Source organism: Crinia signifera, chromosome 2 (genome assembly GCF_055691185.1).
Source record: "Crinia signifera chromosome 2, ASM5569118v1, whole genome shotgun sequence".
Classification (NCBI taxonomy): Eukaryota; Metazoa; Chordata; class Amphibia; order Anura; family Myobatrachidae; genus Crinia; species Crinia signifera.
This window is the reverse complement of record NC_139218.1, coordinates 201,505,701-201,529,628: the sequence shown is the minus strand read 5'-3', so window position 1 is coordinate 201,529,628 and position 23,928 is coordinate 201,505,701. Positions and strand designations below refer to the sequence as shown.

Here is a 23,928-nt window from a genome sequence, read left to right as displayed (position 1 = left end):
GCAGAATACACTGTAAAACCATGTAGAAACTGGGGAATAAAAGAACAAACACCCAGGTTCGTGACAGGGGAATTTTTAGTTTATTGGCAAATACTGTTACTCATAACATACTCATTGTTTTGAGTCTCAAGGACTCTGGCTCCAAACTCCCAATATCTTGAGGCCGATGCCTTTGCTGTCATGTATGCTGTTAGTAGCGAGCGGCTTTTCTGGCATATTGAACAGTCAGCTCGGAAGTGCTGAGTCCTGTTCAAGCTGGGAGTTTGTGCAGTGGGCTCTCATGCTTATCCGCTGGCGGATGGTGCTCCCGTCTGATGCTGCGGTGGCTAGGGGTTGTAAAGCCGTTTTCACAATCAATGAGGCCACAATAGATGGCTCTGCGGGCAGTCAGCGGTAGGCGGGCTCCACGGTACCACATCACCCGATGACACAAAATTGAGTAGAGTTATTAAATCAACAGAGGATGTCATCACAATTCAAAATTATATTTACAATCTAGATGAGTGGGCTAAAAAGTGGAAGATGAGGTTCAATGTGGATAAATGCACCTCGGGAGGCATAACCAGTGTGCTAGTTATAACCTAAACGGGGAGGCATTGGGTATTTCAGTACTTGAAAAGGATCTAGGAGTCCAAATAGATAACAAACTGGGGTGTAGTGCTCAATGGGGGTTATTCTAGTTCATTCTTTCTGACAAAATCCTTCTTAGATGGACAAAACCATGTGCACTGCGGGTGGGGCAGATGTAATTTGTGTAATCTGTAATCTTCAAAGTGAGATCTATATTGCAGTGAAAAATAAAGCAGTCAGTATTTTCGCTGCACAGAAACAAAATAACTCACCCAAATCTAATTCTATCTGCACATGTTACATCTGCCCCCCTGCAGTGCACATGGTTTTGTCCATCTAAGACGGATTTTGTCAGAAAGAATGAACTAGAATAAACCCCAATGTCACATAGCAACAAAAAAGGCCAACAGAGTTCTAGCATGTATTAAAAGGGGCATGGTAACTAGGGACTCAAAAGTAATTATACCACTGTACAAGGCATTGGGTAGACCTCACCTTGAATATGGAGTACAGTTCTGGGCCCCACACTATAAAAAGGACATCATAGAATTAGAAAAAACCCAAAGAAGAGCAACTAAGCTAATCAGGGGAATGGATCATTTAAACTATGAAGAGAGATTACACTAGAGAAGAGACGTTTAAGGGGGGACATGCTCAACATGTACAAATACATGAAGGGCCAATATAAGGAACTGTGAAGCGCCCTTTTTACTGCAAGAAAGGAATCTAGGACACATGGGCATGAGTTTAGATTAGAAGAAAGAAGATTTCGTTCACTCAAAAGAAAAAAATTCTTTACGGTCAGAGCAGTCAAACTGTGGAACTCTCTTCCTGGAGAGATTGATTGTCAGCGGACACAATAAATAAGTTTAAAATACGGTTGGATAAACATTTATTGGATAAAAACATCCAAGGGTATTAATAAGAATCATATTGTCTTTAAAATGAATCATATTCTGTACATTACAAGGGATAAGCTATTAAAACCCAGGTTGAACTCAATGGACGCAAGTCTTTATTCATCCTTATCTACTATGTAACCTGCAGTTTCACGTATTTCATCGCTCATAGGGTGGCTTTTTAAAAAAAAAGGCAGAGTTTGATGCTTCTGGGGACCAGCTGTATCCAGTGCTGCCTAACTCCCAGGGCCGGCGACAGGGGGGGTCAAGGGGGACATGTGTGACGGGCCCCAGCGTTCTGAAGGGCCCCAGAGCCCTGCCGTGGCCGGGGCCCGTCTATTACCCCCCACTGCCTCCGTCTACTGTGCAGTCCTCTGTGCGTACAGACTGTGCTTGTGCGTGCCCCCGTCTGTGTTTGTGTGTCACAGAGCTGCGCTGGGGAGAGCAGGACGGAGTGTCTTTGAACATGCGACTGTAGCAGCACTCCCGCGCTGAATGTAGCAGGACTCCTTCCAGGGGATACCAAGCTGAGTGGCACACTCTTCTCCTCACCAATATTCAGCAGAGTGCAGCGGCCGGGTGAAGCGATTTTCTCCTCCTCCCTGATATCTACCGCTATAGTGAGTGCCTACATCAAACAGTAGTGAGTGCTGTACAGTATGTGTGGTGCATGGGGAGGAATCTTTAATAAATATTGGGTGTTTAAGTATATGAGGTGAATGTGTTCATTGTTTAAGTGACAGGTGTGTGTATTTTTTTAAGTGGCAGAGGTTTAATTTTTTGTTTAAGTGACAGAAGTGTATGTATATTTTTAAGGTGTATGCTTTTTTTTTTTTAGAAGTAAACGTCCATACACACTGACCTTTTTCATCGCTGGGGGGAAAGCCGCTCAGTGCCCGGCGCTGTCAGCGGGGGGAGGATGGCGTTGCATGGCGCAGCGCTATTCAGAGCCATCCTCGAAGCCGCTCATCTGCTGGTATTACCAGCAGATGAACGGCTTTCCCAGCGATGATGCGGGAGCGCACAGCAGCTCACAGTTTATCGCCAGGGCATACACATTGGCTGGTTTTCAGCTGAAAGCCGCTAAAACCTGCTGTTTTGAGCGACTTTTAGCTCAAAGTCGCCCAGTGTGTATGGGCCTTAACAGAGGTGAATGTATTTTTATTTTTAAGTGACAGAAGTGTATCAATTTTTTTTTAAGTGACAGAGGTGTGTGTTCATTTTAAATGAGGAGTGTGTTAAGTGAAAGAGATGTGTGCAGTTTAGTTTTTTACCAATCGTGGTGCCTAAAGAAATTATTTGGTATCTTGATATGGATAGTTTAATTATATTCAACTTTGTATACATTTAGTGCAGCATTGTGGTCCGGGGCCACTGACTGTGGGCTGCAAGCGGGGCAAAACCCCTGAGAACAAGCAGGAACACATCAACCACTGACAAAGTTTTAAAGGTTGGTGATGCCTTGACTCTACTGTTGGGGACATACATGTAATTTGTACGTACCTCCCAACTGTCACGATTCCGTCGGGACAGTCCCGATTTTCGGGTCCTGTCCCGACGTCCCACCCGCGGCAGGCATTGTCCCGCTGCGGGGGGTGGCAGTTGGGAGACCCCCCAATCTAGTAGAATAGACGCTGTGCGCATGCGCACAGCGTCTATTCTCGTATGAAAATGAGGCTGCGGCTAATTAGCATAAGCTGCGCCCTCATTTGCATACGCCCCGCCCCCTTTTCGGACGCCGCGCGAGTGTCCCTATTTCCTCCGGACGAAAGTTGGGAGGTATGATTTGTACTGTGTGGAGCATAATAAGATGAAAGGGCAGGTACTTATGTAATATCTGGGCTCCCGTTTTTCTTATGAGACCGTGTCCCCTCGCGGGGCACGGTGGCTCGCTGCGCTCGCCACACTATATAAAATCAACTCCATGCGTAGTTGGATAGTAGGGGTATGAAAAAATGGGGTGCATGGGAGCCCAGATAATACATAAGTACCAAAGGGCATTATGGTGTGGGGCATAATAAGGTGAAAGGGCATTATGGTGTGGGGCATAATAAGGTGAAAGGGCATTATGGTGTGGGGCATAATAAGGTGAAAGGGCATTATGGTGTGGGGCATAATAAGATGAAAGGGCATTATGGTGTGGGGCATTATGGTGCAAAGGTCATCACTGTATGGAGTTTAATATGGTGCAAGGGTCATGTGATGTTTCAACTGATGATACCAATGCTCTTTGTGTCACATGGTATCAAAATGTCTAATTACGGCTTTGTGAATGAGGATACCTATGGATGGGGGTGACAATGTTGCTAGCTTCTGTTATGATCTATGCCTAGGGCAGGGGTTCCCAATCTTTTTCAAATCACGGCACCCTAGAGTATCAGAATTTTTCCACGGCACCCCTAGGCCCAAATAAATATATATAAAATTAAGTAGATTGTGTTTATATGTGCTTCTTAGGTTCAGTTATGTGGTAAAGGACAGGATTTGCTTCTGATTGTACACATTTTATGATTGGCAGCCACCAGCACTGGTTTTGTCCATAAATAATTGATCATAAATAATTTGAATTGGTCCTGGTCCACCAACCCGTGGCACCCCTGCAAGTGTCCCGAGGCACCCCAGGGAGCCACGGCACACAGTTTGGGAACCACTGGCCTAGGGCATACAATTGATTAGGGCCTACCCTTCATAGGCTACTACACCATTTCAATTTATAATAGCCTTCATCAGGGTATATACTGTATATAAATTGGGGGGGCACCAACATTTATCTTGCCTCCGGGCAACTGGGTCGAACTTATGCCACTGGTGCACACAGTGTGCTGCCTGGCTCAGTCCGATTGTGTGTGCAGCCACGCGCTGGAGTATGGACTGGAGACTAGGGTCCATGACCATCCGCGTGTACAGTGCAGGCAGCAGCCGCTCAGCGCTCGGAGGCTGATTCGGCTGTCTCCTGTCTGCAGTACACTGCGCATGCGTGGCCCCATTGTGAAATCTGCTCCACACTCTGTGCTGTGGCTGCCTGCTGCCCTGCCTAGTGCCTTCTTGTCGCAGCAGGAGATGGAGGCGGAGCATGACGGGACAGTTGGAGAAGACAAGTCCCCAACTGAAGTCAGAAAGGGCTCCCCTGGATCCTGACAGTTGTGTGGGTTTGGGATTACATGGGGGGGGGGGGGGGCAGAAATATCAGTGTACAGGGCCCCAAGATTTCTGTTGCCGGCCCTGCTAAATCCACCCGCATCATTTCCCTAAGACTTTGGTGATCAAGCACCGTGTGCAACAATGAAGGCTCCATAGTGCACATGAGCAGAATGGGTCCTGTGCATGTGCATGCATCTCACTATCGAAAAGGTACACAGACTATTGCATTTTGTGTGTATCTCTAAATGGGTCCCAATATCACTGATTTCAAGACTGCATTGTCAAAGGCAAGTCCATATATTGCATTTACTGGATTAAGCTATTCATACAGTATATGTAGGATAAAAAATACTTCACCTAGTTTGAAATGTTATGTTATAGAAGTAATAGGTGAAACAAATAACAGAAAAATACAAATGACTCACTTGGTACAACAAAAGAAAGATAAACATTAACCCAAATAGGGAGGCAGGAACTGAATGGGCAGCTACATCCCGGACAGGCACGTGCAGTCATGGGAGGCAGGGGAGGCAGAGCCTCCCCTGTCATAATGATGAAAATAATAAAAAGAAGATATTTATATATCTTCTTTTATTATTTTCATCATTTCTACCTCTCCGGCTGCCTCCCACCTTCTTACACTGCTGCATGTGAGGGTGGGAGGCAGCGGGAGAGGTGCCTCCCGCTGTTAACATTAAAGCTCCGGGCAGTGTGGGGCGGTTGGGGTGGGCAGGGGGCAGGGTGCAGCAATGGGCTGTAAAAGCCCATTGAAAATGAATGGGGAAGCGGCACTTATACTGATGCCGCAATGACAGGGGCACCAGTATAAACGCACACCCCCAGATGTGATTGGGCCAGCAGATCCAGTGCTGGATCCACTGTCCAATCACATACATGCAGGGCCCTGGAGAGGATGCAGCAGCGCAGGCAGCGGGGAGTTCGGCGCCTGCAGGGAGAAAGCAGATGTCACTCACCCGTCTCACCGCCGAGAGGACTGGCCGCAGCCACCGCCGAGGACAGGTGAGTCCGCCGGGTGGTGGGAGGGGAGGGGGGGGCGCATGTACCGGCGGCCGCTGCATATGTAGCACCGCCATGTCTGGGGGGGGTGAGGTCAGTGCCTCCCCAGGCAATAACCTCACCGCACGTCACTGATCCCGGAGATGAGTGGGTGAGCGTAAGAGGGCAGTTTGGATGGTGTAATGGTTAGCATTACTGCCTCACAGCACTGAGGTCATGGGTTCGATTCCCACCATGGTTCTAACTGTGCAGAGTTTGTATATTTTTCCCGTACTTGCGTGGGTTTCCTCTGGGTACTCTGGTTTCCTACCACAATCCAAAAATATACTGGTAGGCTAATTGGCTCCCAACAAATTAACCCTATAATTTCTGTGTGTGTGTGTACATGTGGTAGGGAATATAGATTGTAAGCTCTACTGGGGCAGGGACTGATGTGAATGTTCAAATATTCGCTATAAAGCGCTGCGGAACATGTATGTGCTATATAAAAAACTATTAATAAATAAGAGGGGTGCCATCTAGAAGATAATACAGTAAATATAGGGCCTGATTCAGACCTGTTCATGAGGCAGCGTATATTCTAACAGGTAAACGCTGCCCCACCGACAAAATCCCTTCACAAGCATGCAAGCGGATGTGTATGCTTGCACATCCGCTCACATGTGTCTGCAAAGAGGAAAAATCTTTCGATGGTCTCACTATCAAATTATTTTTTTCCTCTCTTCCTCCCTTTCTTTTATCCTGGACAGAGATGGCCAAAATGGGGCACTGACGTCATGTGACGTCAGCCACACAACACTAGTAGGCATCGACATGCCTGCATTGGCAGGGGTATGCTCAGCATTTCTATGGGTGTACCCATAAATCGCTGGGTGGTCCCCTGCATCCACCCCCTGTGTCCGCCCATCCTGGTGCAAACGCCTTGGCAAGTGTGAAACTCGACAAATGTGTTCGCTCCTGGGGCTTCCACATGCGCTTATTCATGCAAGTGCAAACCCCAACAATTGGCCAGGGTAACCAATTCGGCCTGCACTGAGTGGGTCTGAATCACCCCCATAATCTTATTGGTTGAACAGAAAAACATTCCATCTTCAATAAAACCCCATCACAGTACATAAACCCCAGTGAGTCTAGGAGTACGTGCACAGAGCAAGGGCAGGGGCGGATCCAGGATAAAATGACAGGGGGGGGCACCATGATAAAAAAGGGTTTGGTTGGGGGAGGGGCGGTGTTAGTGGTGCCAGTGTACATGCTAAGAGAGCGGCAGGAGAGGGTGGGAATGGAATTAAAAATAGGCCCTGGCATTTAAAGTACGCAGGCCCACCATGGCTACAAGTGAAGGATGTAGTTGTGTGCGCGCCGAAGGCGCGCTCCAGAAAAGGGTGTGTGGCCACTCAACAGGGGCCGTGTCAACACCATATACAAGTTCTACTCATTATGCAACAAAATACTAGACCCCATTATACTTGCCCCTTACACATGATGCCAAATGGAATGAGCCAAAATTTACATAATGCCACATGGATTGAGCCAAAATTCACATAATGCCACATGGATTGAGCCAAAATTCAAATAATGCCACATGGATTGAGTCAAAATTTACATAGTAACACACACGGATTGAGCCAAAATTCACATAATGCCACACGGATTGAGCCAGAATTCACATAATGCCACACGGATTGAGCCAAAATTCCAATGCCTCATGGATTGAGCCAAAATTCACATAATGCCACATGGATTGAGCCAGAATTCACATAATGCCACATGGATTAAGCCAAAATTCACATAATGCCACATGGATTGAGCCAGAATTCACATAATGCCACATGGATTAAGCCAAAATTCACAATACACTTCATAAAAAGGGACATTGTCCACCAAAGGCGTGCATTAAACATTTACACCATAATGTCCATTACACGTTAAGTTACACGCCATTATGTCCATTATGTGTTATGCCAAACACCATAATGCCTATTAAAAATTGTGCTACATAAGTGCTGCTTCTCTACATGCTCATTGCCAAGGGTTCCATGCTCATTGCCAGAGGTTCCATGCTCGTTGCCATGTGGGATTACATGCTCATTGCCAAGAGGGAATACATGCTCGTGGTAAATGGGGGACAGCCGCCGCCAGGCAGAAGTGATAGCCACTGACAGTGTCAGAGCCTGGCTGTATTCAGAGCACTGCAGGTCCCGGCTATTTGAAATAATACCCCTTTCACACCAGAAAATGCATTCCCAGGTTGGCCCCTTTTACACCAGCCTAGTCCCTGCATTTTCTGGTGTGAGGGGGGAGAGAAAACCACCCCTCCCTCCCTTTAACCAGTTATCTAATTTAACCGGCTATATCTTCGGAACCAAATGACCCATTTACATGAGACAAGTATTATATTGAAGAACTTTTGAGTGGGCTTTGAATGATTTTGGTCCAGTGAAACTGGAACGTTTGGTTCCAGAGTAATCTGCCATCAAAGAACATGAACAGCCATGAAATTACATATCAAAAATAAAAAAAATCAGTTAACACACAATATCTCTGGAACCGATTGACCGATTTGGACCAGCCTGATATCATTTTGAAGGCCCAGCGATTTTGAATTGAATGAAATCAACCACAAGCTTCTGTGTAATGCCAGGGCGGGAACTGGCAGCCGGCGGAACCGGGTAGGGGTCGGAATTGACGGGACCCATATTATCCTATGGGGAAAAAACGTTACAGGTTTGCCAGGTGATATCTCCAGTTCCCGGGGGGCTAGAGACACGGGGCTGTGCTTGTTGGAAAGCCCTGGTCCTCAGCTACAAAATAAATGACAGGGGGGCACGTGCCCGGGTGCCCCCCCCCCCTGAATCCGCCACTGAGCAAGGGTATGTTTCAGACAACCCCCTGTTAGTAAGGCCTTACACATTATGCAACACAGCACATTATGCCACACATCATTATGCCCACTACACATTGGCCCTTATTCAGATCTGACCGCAGTACAAATTTGTTCTCAAAATGGGCAAAACAATGTGCACTGCAGGTGGGGCAGATGTAACATGTGCACAGAGAGTTAAATTTGGGTGGGGTGTGTTGAAACTGAAATCTAAATTGCAGTGTAAAAATAATGCAGCTGGTATTTACCCTGCACACAAATCAAACGCTCTCTGCACACGTTACATCTGCCCCACCTACAGTGCACATGGTTTTGCCCATTTTGAGAACAAATTTGTACTGCAATCAGATCTGAATAAGTGCCATTATGCAAGACATCGTTATGCCCATTACCCATTATGCCACACACAGTAATGCTTATTTCACGTTATGCCACACTGTAATGCCCATTACACATTATGCCACACACCGTCATGCTTTTTTACTTTATGCCACATGCCTTAATTGCTATTACATATTCTACCACATACCATAATGCTTATTACATATTAAGCCACACACAATTATGCCACTGACACCATTTTATGTCCTACAGACATAAATGCCCCTTATCAATGATGCCGCACATTAAGGCTTGTAATTATTTTTTGTCTGTTTCCAGCTCTCTGGGATTTCTCCTTGCAACACTAGCATTCCAGGCACTTCCTGGTAATGCTATACATGTACAGTAGTAGTGCAATTATAGAATTTAGTGCCACTTTCACATAAGGTCCCTTGTAGTGCCACCTACACACATAATGCTCCCACTAGTGCTGCTTGCACACAAATTGCCTCCACTGGTGCTTCTCACCAGGGGTGCCGAGAGAGGGGGGGAGCAGGTACAGTTTACCTGGGCCCGGGCCTGTCAGGGGGGCCCTGGTCTGGACACACAGTTTAAAAAAAAAAAATTGGTGGCGATTACGTCGGGTCTGAGTGCACCGGAGTCAGCTGTTCCCCGCTCCTCACATTCCCAGCCACCACCAGCAGCAGCAGGTGCCAGTGCCATGTCTCCAGCCCAGCAGTCCCAGACCTGGTTCCCCACCCATGTTTACGTCACTGTGTTAGAAGGTGGAAGGTGGGTGGCTGGTTGCTCTGTGTCTGCTGCCTCCCTGCATGCTGCTGGGGCTGAGATCTGACTCTGGAAGTCAGCCTGTAACCCCTGACAGAGCATGTACTGTAACTCCATGACATTGAGCATGTTAACACCTGGAAAGCATATAAATCCATGGCAATGAGCATGTTAACCCATGGCAGAGCATGTAAATCCATGGCAACTAGCATGTTAACCCCTGGCAGAGCATGTAACACCTGGCAGAGCAGGTTAATCCAATGGCAACGAGCATATTAACCCCCTAATATGCGATGAGCATTAGGGTGTGTGGAATAATGTGTAATGGGCATTATGGCATGTGGTAAAATATGTAATAGGTATTACAGTGTATGGCATAATGTGTACTTCCCCCTGCGGTGTGTGGCATAACATGTAATGAGCATTGTGGCATGTGGTATAATATGTAATGGGTGTATGACATGTGTAATAGACATTACGGTGTACATTTTTGTGACTGTATCCACCTTGGAAGCAGTGGGGTAACAACAGGTCCGCAGAGGAACTCTGTCTGTATGGGCCCCAGGAAGTTTTTGTACCGGGGCCCAGGATTTCTCTTGGCGGCCCTGCTTCTCACACATAATGCCCCTGTGGTGCCAATTACACACACAGTGCCCCCTGTAGTGCTGCTTACACATATAATGCCCCTAAATTTTGGCTTATATACATAATGCCCGTATCTGAGCCACTCCAGGGAGGACAGTGACAGCTACGTGACATCACACAAAGCTTTTGTAACCCAAAACAAGGTTAGCCTGCATCTGGCTTTGCAGTTAGGCTGCACTGCCAGGGAGCTGCCGGTCTTGAGAGAGCAATTTGCTGTGTAGTCACATTGTTGTAAAACTGCCTGCTGAATTCTGTTAGTGATTGCAGTTTTGCGAAATTTCACAAAACTGCAATCAGGTCTGAATCAGGCCAATGGTTCACACATATCAGTGCAGAGACTGGGGGTATAATTTTAAAATAGAAGTTATACTTGAGGGTCACATATTGGAAAGAGCAGTACTTTCTATTGCATTCAACCTCAGGATATTGTGAAACACGTCCATCCTAAAATGTCTAGTTTTGTGTTGCAAAAGCAGTCATGTTACCAAAGGGCAATAAAATAAAATAGCCACAGATTTATTGTTTTTAGGAAATATATTAGTCTTCCTATGGACAAAGCCTATCTGAAATAAACTTTCAATAATAACTTAAATTAATATAATAACTTATTCCAAAAAAAAAAAAAGTTTGATTTAAAAATTTTGAAATTGTATATAAAATTGCATTTAGATTTGTGCCTTTTCACAGTTCCTATTAGAGATGAGCAGTCCGGATTGTCTGGAATCCGAACACGGCCCAATGTTGCAGACTGTGCAGAGGGGTCTGTGGCAGTGCAGTGCACAGCAGAGGGGTTTGTGTGTTGGGATTTGTGCTGGGTTATATATTATATACAGTATTTATAATTAATTATATTGTATTAATTGTACTGGTTGTGTGTTAGGCAGGCTGTCAGTCAGTGTAGTAGGGTACAGTAGGACACAGGCAGGTTGTCAGTCAGCTTTTCATTGTTAATTTTTTTTTCATTGTGGTGTGTGGTGTGCTGCACTACAATCCAATACACCATACATATACTACTGTCAGAAGCAGAACAAGTTCCATGTGTGATTGTGCTGCCTCCACGGTCCACACAGTGTTATAAAAGCCCCGTCCATAAAAAAAATACAATAAAAAACATTTTTTTGCTGTTCTTTATTTTTTTGGTGTATACTGCACCCCAATAGTATACACCACAAGTTCCGTGTAAAAATAATTAAAGTAAAAAGATCCAAATCAATTTTTCTCTTCTTTATTCATTGTTTGTGTGTATTGCACTCATAGTATACTGTCAGAAGTTCCGTGTGTGATTGTTCTGCTTCCACGCAGCATAATACAAGCTGCGCATTAAAAACAAATTAATTAAAGTAGAAAAATCCAAAACAATTTTTTTTCTTCTTTATTCATTTTTTTATGTGTACTGCACCCATTGTATACTGTCAGAAGTTCTGTGTGTGATTGTTCTGCGTCCATGCAACGTTATTAAAGCTGCACATTAAAAATAATTAAAGTAAAAAAATGCAAATACATTTTTCTCTTCTTTATTCATTTTTTGTGTGTGCTGAACAGATAGTTTACTGTCAGAAGTTCAGTGTGTGATTGTTTGGCCTCCACGCAGCGTTATACAAGCTACGCATTAAAAAAAAATGCTCTTCTTTATTGTTTGTGTGTACTGCACCCCAATACATCCTACTGATACTGTCAGAAGTTGGCCTAAATTTAATTAAAATTTAGGCAATGGTCTGATGCTGCAGACCTTGGCCTAAATTTAATGAAAATAACATTGTGAGCTGTAAAGTGGTTAAAATTGTCTGGAAAGGGCTGGAAATTAATTTGATTGAGGTTAATATTACTCTAGGGACAAAAAAAATTGCAAAAATTAGGCGATTTGGGCGTTTTTTGACCATTGTTAAATGGGCACTCATCTCTAGTTCCTATACGTTCAATATTTTTGGATTTGTTTGATTTCCCAGAAACCTTGGCTGTGTTTTTCTGATCATTTACTGTATGTTTATTATTATAATTTTTTTTTTAATGTGAAGATAATTAACGTGGATCAAGTACTGCTGATATTATAAAGATTTTCACCTCAAATGCACAGTATATTTGATTGACTATATATTTGATGAGTTTCTAAAAAATTAAATGAAAAAATGTTGTGGAACATGCTATGAGTGGTATTCAATCCCAATCGCTATTTCCGACAGTGGAAATAGCGGCCGTTGCCTATTCAAGGCTTTAGTTTCTGACAGCATTAAAGGAAGGTTATGACAAAAACGAACTGACTTTAAAACAAGTCGGATCTGTTTTGTTGAAAACAGCTGCGGATTGTAGTAGTAGTAGTAGTTTGTTTATTTATAAGATGCCACAAAGTGTCCGCAGCGCCATACATAGCAAACAAAAAACTAATTACAAGGTAACACACAGGGCGTGTTGATAAAATACAGCATAAATAGGGGTATAGCTGGTAGAACTAAAATCTGCATCAGTTCTGAAGTAGGCGTCGAAATTGTCGAGGAGACTGAAGATGAAGTAGAGGAAGGGAAGAAAAGGGCAGGAGCACTGGTGAGGTAAAGAGGTAGGGTGAGTACGTGAGGAAGGAGGGCCCTACTCATAAGAGTTAACAGACTAAAAGGAGGTGGGTGGACAAACGGAAAACAATAGGATAAGTAGGAACGGATGGGAACAGATGGAGGGGTAGGGTAAGCAGGATAGGAGGAGCGAAAGAGGTTAGGAGGAGGAGGAGGGATAGGCTAGTCGGAAGAAGTGGGTTTTGAGGGAGCGCTTGAAGGAGGTAAGGTAATCAGAAAGCCTGATGGGTGGCAGGAGGTTGTTCCAGAGCAGGGGGGCAGTGTGAGATAAGTTTTGGACACGGGAGTGGGAGGAGGTGATTAGGTGAGAGGTCAGGCGGCGGTCGGCGGTGGAGTGAAGAGGACAGGAGGGAGTGTGGATAGAGATCAGTGAAGAGAGGTAAGGAGCGGTGGAGGATTGTAGACTTCACAGCCATTTTCCGACAATCCACGGCTGTTATCGCCGACACGCCCACTTTCCGACACTTGACAGCCAGAACATAGAATTTGGGTTGTGGAGTTACAGTTGAGCTGTGCAAAAATGGTCCGGGATTCCGACTGCCGGGATGTTCCAACAGTTGGTATCCTGGATTGAATACCGCCCTAAGAAAGAGATAGGGCATGTTGTTCTTTACATTGTATTTTAGATTTGATATATCTCATCCACTTATCGTGTACAAACCACTATGTTTACCAAGTCTTTTTGAAATGAGAAAGTACTGTAACTGTGGATCCCGTTTCCTTTAGTGTACCCATATAGAATCTGTTAGGTACTGTCAGTGGCGCTCGCAGTGGGGGTTTTTGGTTGCACAGAAACCCCCCTGACAGGCCAAGTTTTTTCTTTTTAGTGTGCAGCCGACGTCCAGGTGCTGCTGCTTCCATGTGCCCGTGGCTGCTCAGAGCTGAAGGGGAACAGCAGGCAATGAGCAGCTGCAGGCACATGGAAGCAGCTATGGCTGGATATTGGCAATGGCAGCTGCGGCAGCAGCTGGAGGTCCGCAGCGCTGGGGTGGGGGTTGGGTAGCACGCAGGGTCTAAGTGTCTGAGTGGACTAGCCTGAGCCCCCAGAGTCCGCAGAGCAACAGTTTGGAGGCGCCGGACCGTCTACTGACTGGCGCTGAGGGTAAGTCAAGTACAGTGTGTGTGGTGTGTGGTATGTATGTATGGTGTGTGTGTGTATTGAGGCATAGTGTGTGTATGCAGTTTGTGTATTGAGGCACAGAGTATGTATGTATACAGTGTGTGTATATGTGTCACAGTGTGTGTATACAGTGCCCCAATCATTTTCTGCTTAAGGCACTGAGATGGTCCAATGTTATTGTTGGAAATGTAGCACAGTGTAGTAATAAAATATGTAGGGTCATGTATTGTAGCATATAGGGACTTATAATGTAATGATGCAGGGTATACTATAAAGGGAAGTAGTGTTGTAATGCAGTCCATGTTATAGGGGATGTAGTGTAGTGATGCAGTGCAGGGTATAGGAGGATGTAGTGTAGTGATGCAGTGCAGGGTATAGGAGGATATAGTGCAGTAGCGCAAGCAGGGGGGGTTCTGAGTACCCAGAACCCCCCCAGGAATCTGAGGGCCCTAGTCTGAAAGCTGAGGGTCCCCTCTTTCCATGGGTACAAGAATTTTAAAAATGAAACTGAGATATCTGACTTCAAAGCAGTGGTCCCCATCCAAGCCTGTTAATTGCTCTCCCCAGTCAGACATTTCCGTTTCTGTCTGACAGAGTTTTTCTGAGGGTATATTCCAAAAGCTGGGACTCTCCTCCTTTGAAGGACACTAGAAGCTGGTCTCTACTGTGCCCAGAACCAGAGATATCAACCTTCCAGAAGGTGGTTACTGCTCCAGCCCCACCCACCTGGTATGTAGTTTTATATACTCGTTGGCAGATTGCTCTGCCTCCTGAACTCTGATCCCCTAGTCCCTAGTACCATTTGGTAGGTGGGATTCTCTAGTTTTTAATTCCAAAAGCTAAGAAATCTAGTTCTGGGAACTGGAGATATCTGCAGTCAAGCAAGCTGTCCTCCCACCAGAAAATTATGAATAATAAGCCCACTCCACTATACATCTCCTCCTCTGCGTAGTAAACATCCTCAACCACCCTGGAAGTTATGTATTGAGACCCCTTCATTGAGCCAAATGCCCCCTTCTCCCACCATCTGTGCAGTAAAGGGGTAATTAGTGGAAATTACTGAGCCCTACATGCTGAGCGGTTGATATAATACCCCCTACCACCCGCGGGACATCAAAGCTTCCGCTCATAGCACCCCCCGCCCCTACCGCTCTAGGATAGGTAGGGGCCCCAATACATTGCTATGCCCAGGAGTCTACACTGCTGTTATGTATGTATATATACATATATTATTATTTATATACATTTGGTCTATCTTTAATACTTTATCTGACCCGGCATATACTGGGTCACCTAAGTGTCCATCTCCGTGCTTTGCTCCGCCCCTCTGGAAACCCCCTTCTAAAAATCCTGTGTTTGCCTCTGTAGTGTAGTGATGCAGTGCAGGGTATAGGAAGATGTAGTGTAGTGATGCAGTGCAGGGTACAGGGGATGTAGTGTGTAGATATATATAAACCCCCATAAAAAATCTTGCATTTGCCACTGACTGTGGAAGCTTTGTGGTTCCATTTAAATAAACAATAATAATAATAATAATAATAATAATAATAATAATAATAATAATAATAATACAAATAATAATAACAATAATACACACCCATTAAACCTTTTTTTAATATTCTATGCTGTGACAAGGTATTTTGTTTATCTCTGTAGGCACAATATGATGTTGATTCCTCTAGTACTTTATTGCAAACTTTGTTTATAAACTTATGCCTATTTTATTTTAAATGTGCTATCATCTTTTATTATTGTCATATACCTATAAGTTGCCAAACATAAACTGGTCACAATTCGAAGAACCAAAAAATTTGTATTAGTCATGGTTGATATTATTCTCAGCTATTTTGTGCCATATGGTTCCATCTTTCATCTGTCTCATAGTTCTTAAAAAAGAAATAATAATTTAAATCACTTGCTTTATCCGGCTGGATTGTCTCTCCAAGGCTTGTTGATATTGGCATCACAGGAAGAAAAATTAAGTTGTTACGGCTACAAAAATAGAAATCTGTTGGCATTGCTCTCTTTGAAAATAGCGAGGATTCATTTGTTTGACAATCAGGGGATTAATTTCTACTTCTCCTAATGTTTATTTAGATGTAGTTTCCACAGCCTTCTATATTTAATTATTTGAAGTCACGGGGAGGAGAGGTGAGGGTCAGAGTGGGGTGTTATTGGTGAATTATTAGATTTTTCCCATCTTTGAGGAAATGCTTACAGATCTATGAGATCTCTCAATTTGTAAGAGGGGAGGTGAGCACATCTAGACAGATTTACACAAGAAGCAATAATCTTAGAATACAGACACTTCTGTTTCTATGTTGAAACATTTTTGTTAACTTTGTTTTAATTCTTACTCGCTATAATTTTTTGGTACTGCTTTCCTAGCACGGCGCCCATCTCACTGATTGTATGCCTTACTTAAGGCATACAATTAATACAATTGAAACGATTTTTTAATCATATGGATCTCATCTTATGCATCTCATGGATCTTATGCATCCATAAGATGCATGAGATCCATGAGATCCATGAGATAAAAAATCGCGAGCCCCCAATAACCATTGTTAACACCACCAGCACTATCAACGCCAACCTGAAGCGTGGCGAGCGCAGCGAGGCCGCGAGGGGCGGCGGTACGCGTCCTCCGACCCTTTTCATACCCCCACTATCCACGTCGGCGTGGAGTTGAATCTTATATAGTGTGGCTTCGGGCTCGGTGGCTCTCTGCGCTCGCCCATGAGGGGGGGTTAGCAATTAAAATTAGGGTTTTGGGGGCTTTTTACATTGGAATAAATGTCTCAGGGACCATTTCACATTGATTCCAATGTAAAAATCTCGTCGATCGTGTCGATTGCATCATCTCATGCATCTTATGCCGCACAAACACATAAGATGCATGAGATGCTTGCAATGTAAAAATCTTGTCGATCTCGACCATCACGTCGATTGCATCATCTCATGCATCTTATGCCGCACAAACACATAAGATGCATGAGATGCTTGAGATATCAGCCCCACACATACAATCTAGATCGTGGGCGCCGTGCTAGGAAAGCAGTACCAATTTTTTAAATCTTTTTATTGAATCGCAGGAATACTGCAGTATAAAACTGGGAATTTGAAGTGAAAGAAAACTTACATATACATATACATATTTGTAAATTATGGTTCATCGCCTATTAAATATTTATGCACAGAATGGTTTGCAGAGTTATTATGTACAACTTGACCCTTTATGTTATATTTGCCACCCTCAAGTTCACTTTGTTAGCTTAATTCGCAACAGATTTAGAGGGATTTGGCATGAAAAGTCGGCAGGGCCGGATTATAATGGAGGCACAAGGGGTCAGTGCCCCTGGGCCCCCCACTAGCTAGGGGCCCCCTGTGGTTGGTATGTATTTAAAAAAACATTTTTTTATTTTTTTTTAGCTAAAGGTTTTGTGCATGGGAGTGGGGTAGTGCTGCAGCTTCACCTGTCTGCCAATGTGACAATGATTAATGGCATCAAATACCTTGAGTTTCTGCCACCCTGATACTTCAGTGAAGTCTGCAGATGTACTGTAGCTAAGTTTATATACCCTATACTTTTACTACAGGTTGAGTATCCTTTATATGAAATGCATTTCGGATAAGGGATTTTTATGGTTTTTGGATTTTCTTTTTAACATACTTATCTGGTTCCCTGTTGGTCCCACAGCATCTCCTGGTGTCCATGGTCGGCCTTCAGGATCTTCTTCAGCGGTCCCAGGGGTGCATTGCGCGAGTTTGTAGGTGCATCGGTAACATCACTGGCGCACCCGCACAATGCACTCCTGGGATCGCTGAAGACACTGAAGAAGTTCCTTAAGGGGGCTGTGGACATCAGGGGACTTGGTAAATATGTAAAAAGGGGCAGGGGGAAAAAACAACAACAATTTTTTTAGAGTAGCAGAAGAAGAATGCAATAAAAGCAAGTAATTCTGTAAAGTATGTTGGCCTAGTACATCAATGCCTTAACAAAAGACCTAACAGTGTGCAAGAACTTGTAGAATGTTTGCTACATTTTGTTAACTACAGTATACTGGATATTACAGAAGATTTAAGTCCTATTAGCACTAATACTACTAATAGTAGCAGTAATAATAATGCCAGTTACTCAGAGATTCACAGGCAATGAATCTAAAGGTTGTTATAACATCTGCACGGGCCTACTTTATATTAACTGCCCAATTTTGACCATGACAACTCTATCACAACTCATTGCGATGCAGTGTAAATTTCTACATTGGTGCAGGAATATGTACGTTAACGCCAATACACATATTAGCATCACAGAGTGTCCATTGGAATTTTGGAAGGAAAAGAAGCAGCTTGTACACATAACTAAGAATTACTTAAGCTGAGTGACTGAAGTAGGAGGCTACAATTTGGTGTTCATCAAAATGAACTGCAATTGTTTCAGGAACACATTAGTCATTCTTCTATAAATAGGAATTCAAATGTAGATTACAACTCCCCACCAGTGCCTAACGCTACCCTACATACTTGCTACCGGAAGCTAACTCTCCTGCCCCGCAGCCTATCCCTAACCCCAATTTCTAAATGCCTAACCCTAACCCTTCCTCCCTCCCTGCAGCCTAAACCTAAGTCAGTGCAACCCCCGCCTAACACTAACCCGTCCGTATACTTGCATTTGAAAATGCCAGCAGTCATTGATGTCGAGATTCTGGCGCCAGTCTATTGGCCACAAGTCATGATGCCGACATCGGCATTCTGACTGCTGGCATTCTGTCCACTGGGGTGCTAACTGCATCCCATTGCGACCTCAAGTTAGGACAAAGCCAGGTGTTTGTTCACAGATAGTCAATTAGGAATCTGGCACTAGTTCAGTAACACAGACAAAGCTAAGAGCCAAATAGAAATAACTAGTCAAGAGAACTTCAGGAAGTCAAACTGCAGAGCCAGGTAAGCAGGAACAACTACACCACAGCATAAAGCAGAATACCGTAGTCTTAAATTTCTAGTCTTAAATGGCTACAATAATGAACAAAGTCTAACTGCACATGACTGCCTCATTATTTGAAGACACTGTAGCAATGTTACATTTTGTTCATCATTGCTTTATTCTTATATGTGTACACTTCTCTGTACCTTCAGATCCAATATTTCAAGCTCACTACAAGCCCTCTTGTTAACTGAATGGTCGGGTTCATATCCAATATCTAGGGAAGAAGTCTAGCTGTTGCCTAGAATCGATGTATTGGGCTATAACAGGTGCATGTAAGGGAGGGGTTAATCTAGACAAAAAAAAAAAACTTGAGCACACTGCAGTGTGGCCCACTCAATTTTGGGGTATGGCCCACTCAATTTTATGATCTACAAGTAAGATCTTATTTTGTGTAAGGATCTTTTTTTTTGAGACCCTTAACATTCTAGACAGTTTTATTTAATTATCCATCATCTAATCCTATTAAAATATTAATTTCAGGTAAAAGTTTGTGAGAGGGGTGTTGGGAGCGGTGCAGTGTGATGCCTGCTGCCTTGCAGATATCTCCAGACCACTTACCTGGTGCCGCACCCTCTCACCTTCAGGCCGTGTCAAACCATGGTCCTGAAAACTCCGGCACCCAGACACGATGGATCTTCTTCCTGATGGATTCCTCTCCTGGTATTCCTCGCCGTAATGTCAGGAACAAAAGAGTGGTTAAGAAGGCTCCACAGTTTAACTCACAGAGTTGAATTGTTCTTTGGGCATGGCGAACACTTCAGAATCTGAACTCTTCTCCACAGACTCTGGCGCCAGGGACTGACTTTCTTCCTCAGGGTACTCCCTCTTTTCCGCTGGCACTTCACGATACCCAGGACATTCCTGTTCCAAACGTCCAGGTTGAGGACTCTTCCAACCTTGGGAACTTTTGGGCTTCTTTGCCGCTGGGTCTTCACGCTCTTCCTCACCGTGTGGTTTCTTCACCTCACGGTTATTCACGTCCGCCTTCAACGGGAAAGAATCTTTTCCAGGGGTCTCTTTTTCTGGGCACAACATTGCCATGGCATCTTCCCAGGGATACTCGTGGGCCAAGTGTCCCTGTCACCGACATTTCCAGCAGGGGCGGACCGATGAGGTCTTCTCTGGAGTTACCGCGGCCACCTCTTCCACACAAGGGTCTCTCTTCCTCAGCGCTGGCACAGACAAAATGGGCACCTGCGAACTCACTTCAAGCACGCTCTTCCGCTCTATTTTTCTGGCTTCTTCCTGACGTTTCTGGACTCCACCATCAGGGATCATCCCCTCTACAGCCATTCGATCCCAGTCCCCATGCTCCCATCACTGCTCCATCTGTGGCCTCACTGTTGTCTTGGTCTTTGACAGGCCTTTCACTCAAGGACAGTCCGGTAGCAGATGTCTTGGATCTCCACATTGCTCACACCGGTAAACTTCGCCCTCCCTCCATGGTTCTTCCCATGGACAGCTATTATGTTCGTGTGCATAATTCCCACAGAGCAAACAACGGGGCTGTTTCTTCTCCTTGACCTTCTGGGTCGTCTTCCTATGCGGCGTCTTGGGAACTTCTTCTATCGCAGCCTCACTCCAGGAACAGTCACTGGCAAAGTGTCACAGCTGATGACACATCCCACAGGGGGTCATAGCGGCCTTCTTGCGCCCCTTCTCTCAGCGCTCTTCTTTGGTGCGCTGGATCAACTGCTGCACCATCATCCTAACTTCTTCTCCTGTCACTGTCAACCATCCGTCATAGTCCTCAACCACACGGGGGAGGATCCATTCTGATGAAATTTGCTGGGGGGGTCTTCCTGGCACGTATCCGTGGTGCGTATCCTGTCAACTACACCAAGTGTGAGAGGGGTGTTGGGGTGGTGTGGTGCCTGCTGCCGTGTAGGTGTCTCTGGAGCCGCACCCTCTCACCTTCAGGCCGTGCCAAACCACGGTCCTGGACATGATGGATCTTCTTCCCGATGGATTCCTCTCCCGGTAATCCTCCGCATACTGTCAGGAACAAAAGGGTGGTTAAGAAAGCTCCACAATTCAACTAAAAAAGGGATGAATATGGAGTGGGTTATAGGTGGCCACAACCCTTCACTGGCTGGGTGAATGGTCATCATTGGCCGGAGCCTCAGCCAACCAGTTTCACCAATTGGCACTCACACGCTTAGGCTCACATGTCCATGTGCAGTCCACAAGCCGGTACGAAAGGGAAGGAGAGACAACTCACTCCCAGGCTCTTGTTACCTTGATGGGTGCTCTCCAGCACCTGTAGGGGAAACCCTCCCTATCCTATAACGTTCCCTAACACAGGGCTAACTGACCTATGCTCCCTTAACAATGTTACATTAAAGCTGAAGGTATCTAATCGCTCAAACAATTAAATAATATGCAAAACAATACATGTCAAAAACACACAGACAATAATATTAAGCAACAGAGAATACAATCAGTGAGAATTTACTTGTCACCCTCCCCTTAACTAGAACCGGCCCTACTCACGAACAGCCGTTCGTGGTGATGTGAGAAGAACAACCGTTCCCCCTTTCTTTACTAGGTCCGGGCCCTGGGAAGAGCTGCCCCAGAGCGCACTGTTCCCAGAGGCAGGACATCTCAGAAGAGGATGAAAATCACCCCTTCCCTTCAAGAGACCTAAAATGACTGACAAACCTTTAGCGGTTGTGCAGGCCTAGAGCCTGACTAATCAATTACACAAGTGACTCTGGCCTAGTACCAGAGCCACTTACCACCCTCCTAGCTTCTCCCAGGCCTAATGCCTTTCAATGGCCACAGGCCTAGTGCCTCAATCAATAGCATCCTGACCTAGAGCTTGTCCTACTGGGCCTTGGGCCTTATGCCCGATTATTGTGCTATGGGCCCAGCGCCTGGCTAATTGGAAGGCCTTTGGCCAGGAGGGTCCAGCTACTTCACCTATGGGCCAGGAGGGCCAGACTAACAATAAAAAGGCATAGGGGCTAACCAGAGAAAAAAACAAAACCATGTGCACTACAGGTGGGGCAAATGTAACGTGCAGAGAGAGTTAGATTTGTGTGAGTTATTTTGTTTCTGAGAAGGGTAAATACTGGCTGCATGAATACATGTAAAGTAATCCGTGTCCGCTCACCACGCTTCGGGCTCGGTGGCTCGCTGCACACGCCACACTACCTAAAATCAGCTCCACGCCGACACGCCGATAGTGGGGGTATGAAAAAGTCGGAGGAGTGCTCGCCACGCTTCGGGTTGGCATTGATATTGAGGGGGGAGGGGCGTTGCCAATGGGTGTGCATTTAACATTGAAAGCACCCACCAGGGTGCTTGTACAATTAAAAATCGGATCGCATTGCATGCATCGCATGCCACTATATTGTATGCAATGCGATGTGATTGTATAAGATGTAATACGATCAAAATCGTGGGCTCTGTGCTAGGAAACACGTACCCAGAAGCTATATTAGAGCAAGTATCAACTGGAACAAACAGGACCAAATACAGCACAGGCACATGAAAGGTCAAACAAACTTTGGGAAACAGGATCAAGGTAGGTACAAACTCAGGGCTGGGTAGCATAGTGTATACAGACAAGGACTAAGTACAGGAGATAAGCATAATGGTTGGTCAGGAAAGCATGCATTGCTCTGCTGCAATGGCTAGAAACAAGTAGCATAGCTGGCTGGGTAATATAAGGGGGCAATGTCCAATCAGAACAGCTAGAATGGGCATGCCCCCTAAATGAGGAAAGTCACTGCAGGTGCGCAGCCTGACACAAGGCCGAGTGCTAATTGTCTAATTATAGGTGAAACTGAACACAGAACAAATACAAGAGTCAGGCTGCATTTACACAGACCCACCAGAGGGGGCTAGTAACACTGAAGTTTTGCCTAGAGTGACGAAAATCCTTGCACCATGAATATCCTTTATAGGGGGAGGGGCCCTAAGCTGCACACCCTGGACAAATGAGGTGCTACCTGCTGAGACCTGTAGTGCAGCAAGCAGGAGGAAGAGTTTGCAGGTGCACACTAAATATAAATGCTAGACCTTTTAATATCATTGCTATATTGCATTTCTGAGGTTATTAGCATAATGATGGCCCTTATTATGGGCTTGTCCACCGCTTCCAGGTTACCTCAATAGGACAAGTCCCTAACACTTCTCATTGTCATGGTTTTTCCCATTTTGAGAACAAATTTGTACTGCGATCAGATCTGAATAAGGTCCATTATGCCACATGGAATGAGCCAAAATTCACACTGAGTCAAAATTCACATTATTCCACACAGATTAAGGCAAAATTCACATTTAGCCACATGGATTGAGCCAAAATAGACACTAACAAATTGAGCCAAAATTTACAATATGCTTCTCAAACAGAGACATTGCACGCCAAAGGCGCGCATTAAAAATTTACACCATAATGCCCATTACATGCTAAGCCACACACCATAACTTCCCCATAACTTATGTATTATGCCAAATACCATAATGCCAATTAACTACATACAGTAAGTGCTGCTTACCTACATGCTCATTGCCATGGGTTCCATGCTCATTGTCAGGGGATCTATGCTTGTTGCCATGTGGGATTACATGCTCATTGCCAAGGGGAAATACATGCTCGCAGTAACTGGTGGACAGCCGCTGCCAGGCAGAAGTGACAGCCATTGACAGCCAGGCAGAAAGTGGGTGGGGGGGGGGGCTGCACGGCTGTATTCAGAGCACTGCAGGTCCCGGCTATTTCAAATAATACTCCTTTCACACCAGAAAATGCAGGGACTTACCCGGGAATATGGTCCCAGGATCATGCAGGGACATGCCCCTTTTACACCAGTCTAGTCCCTGCATTTTCAGAATCAGAAGAATCAGAATCATCTTTATTGGCCAGGTATACTTGCGTATGCTTGGAATTTTTTGTGGTAACAGTGCAGCATCAATCAGGGAACACAAAGGGGGTGGGAAGAGAGGCATAAACATACATCACATACATTTCACATGTATCTAGAAAAGTT

At 45.0% G+C, this 23,928-nt stretch overlaps 1 protein-coding gene across 1 annotated transcript in view; it reads right to left on the bottom strand.

Annotated features, from left to right (window-relative positions):
- Positions 1-19,975, bottom strand: part of LOC146058476 (uncharacterized) — an 85,716-nt gene extending 65,741 nt beyond the window's left edge. The window contains exon 1 of the mRNA XM_083170767.1: positions 19,658-19,975. Coding sequence (XP_083026893.1) covers positions 19,658-19,975 — 318 coding nt within the window. The remainder of the gene's footprint in view (positions 1-19,657) is intronic.
- Between the last annotated feature and the right edge of the window lie 3,953 nt (positions 19,976-23,928).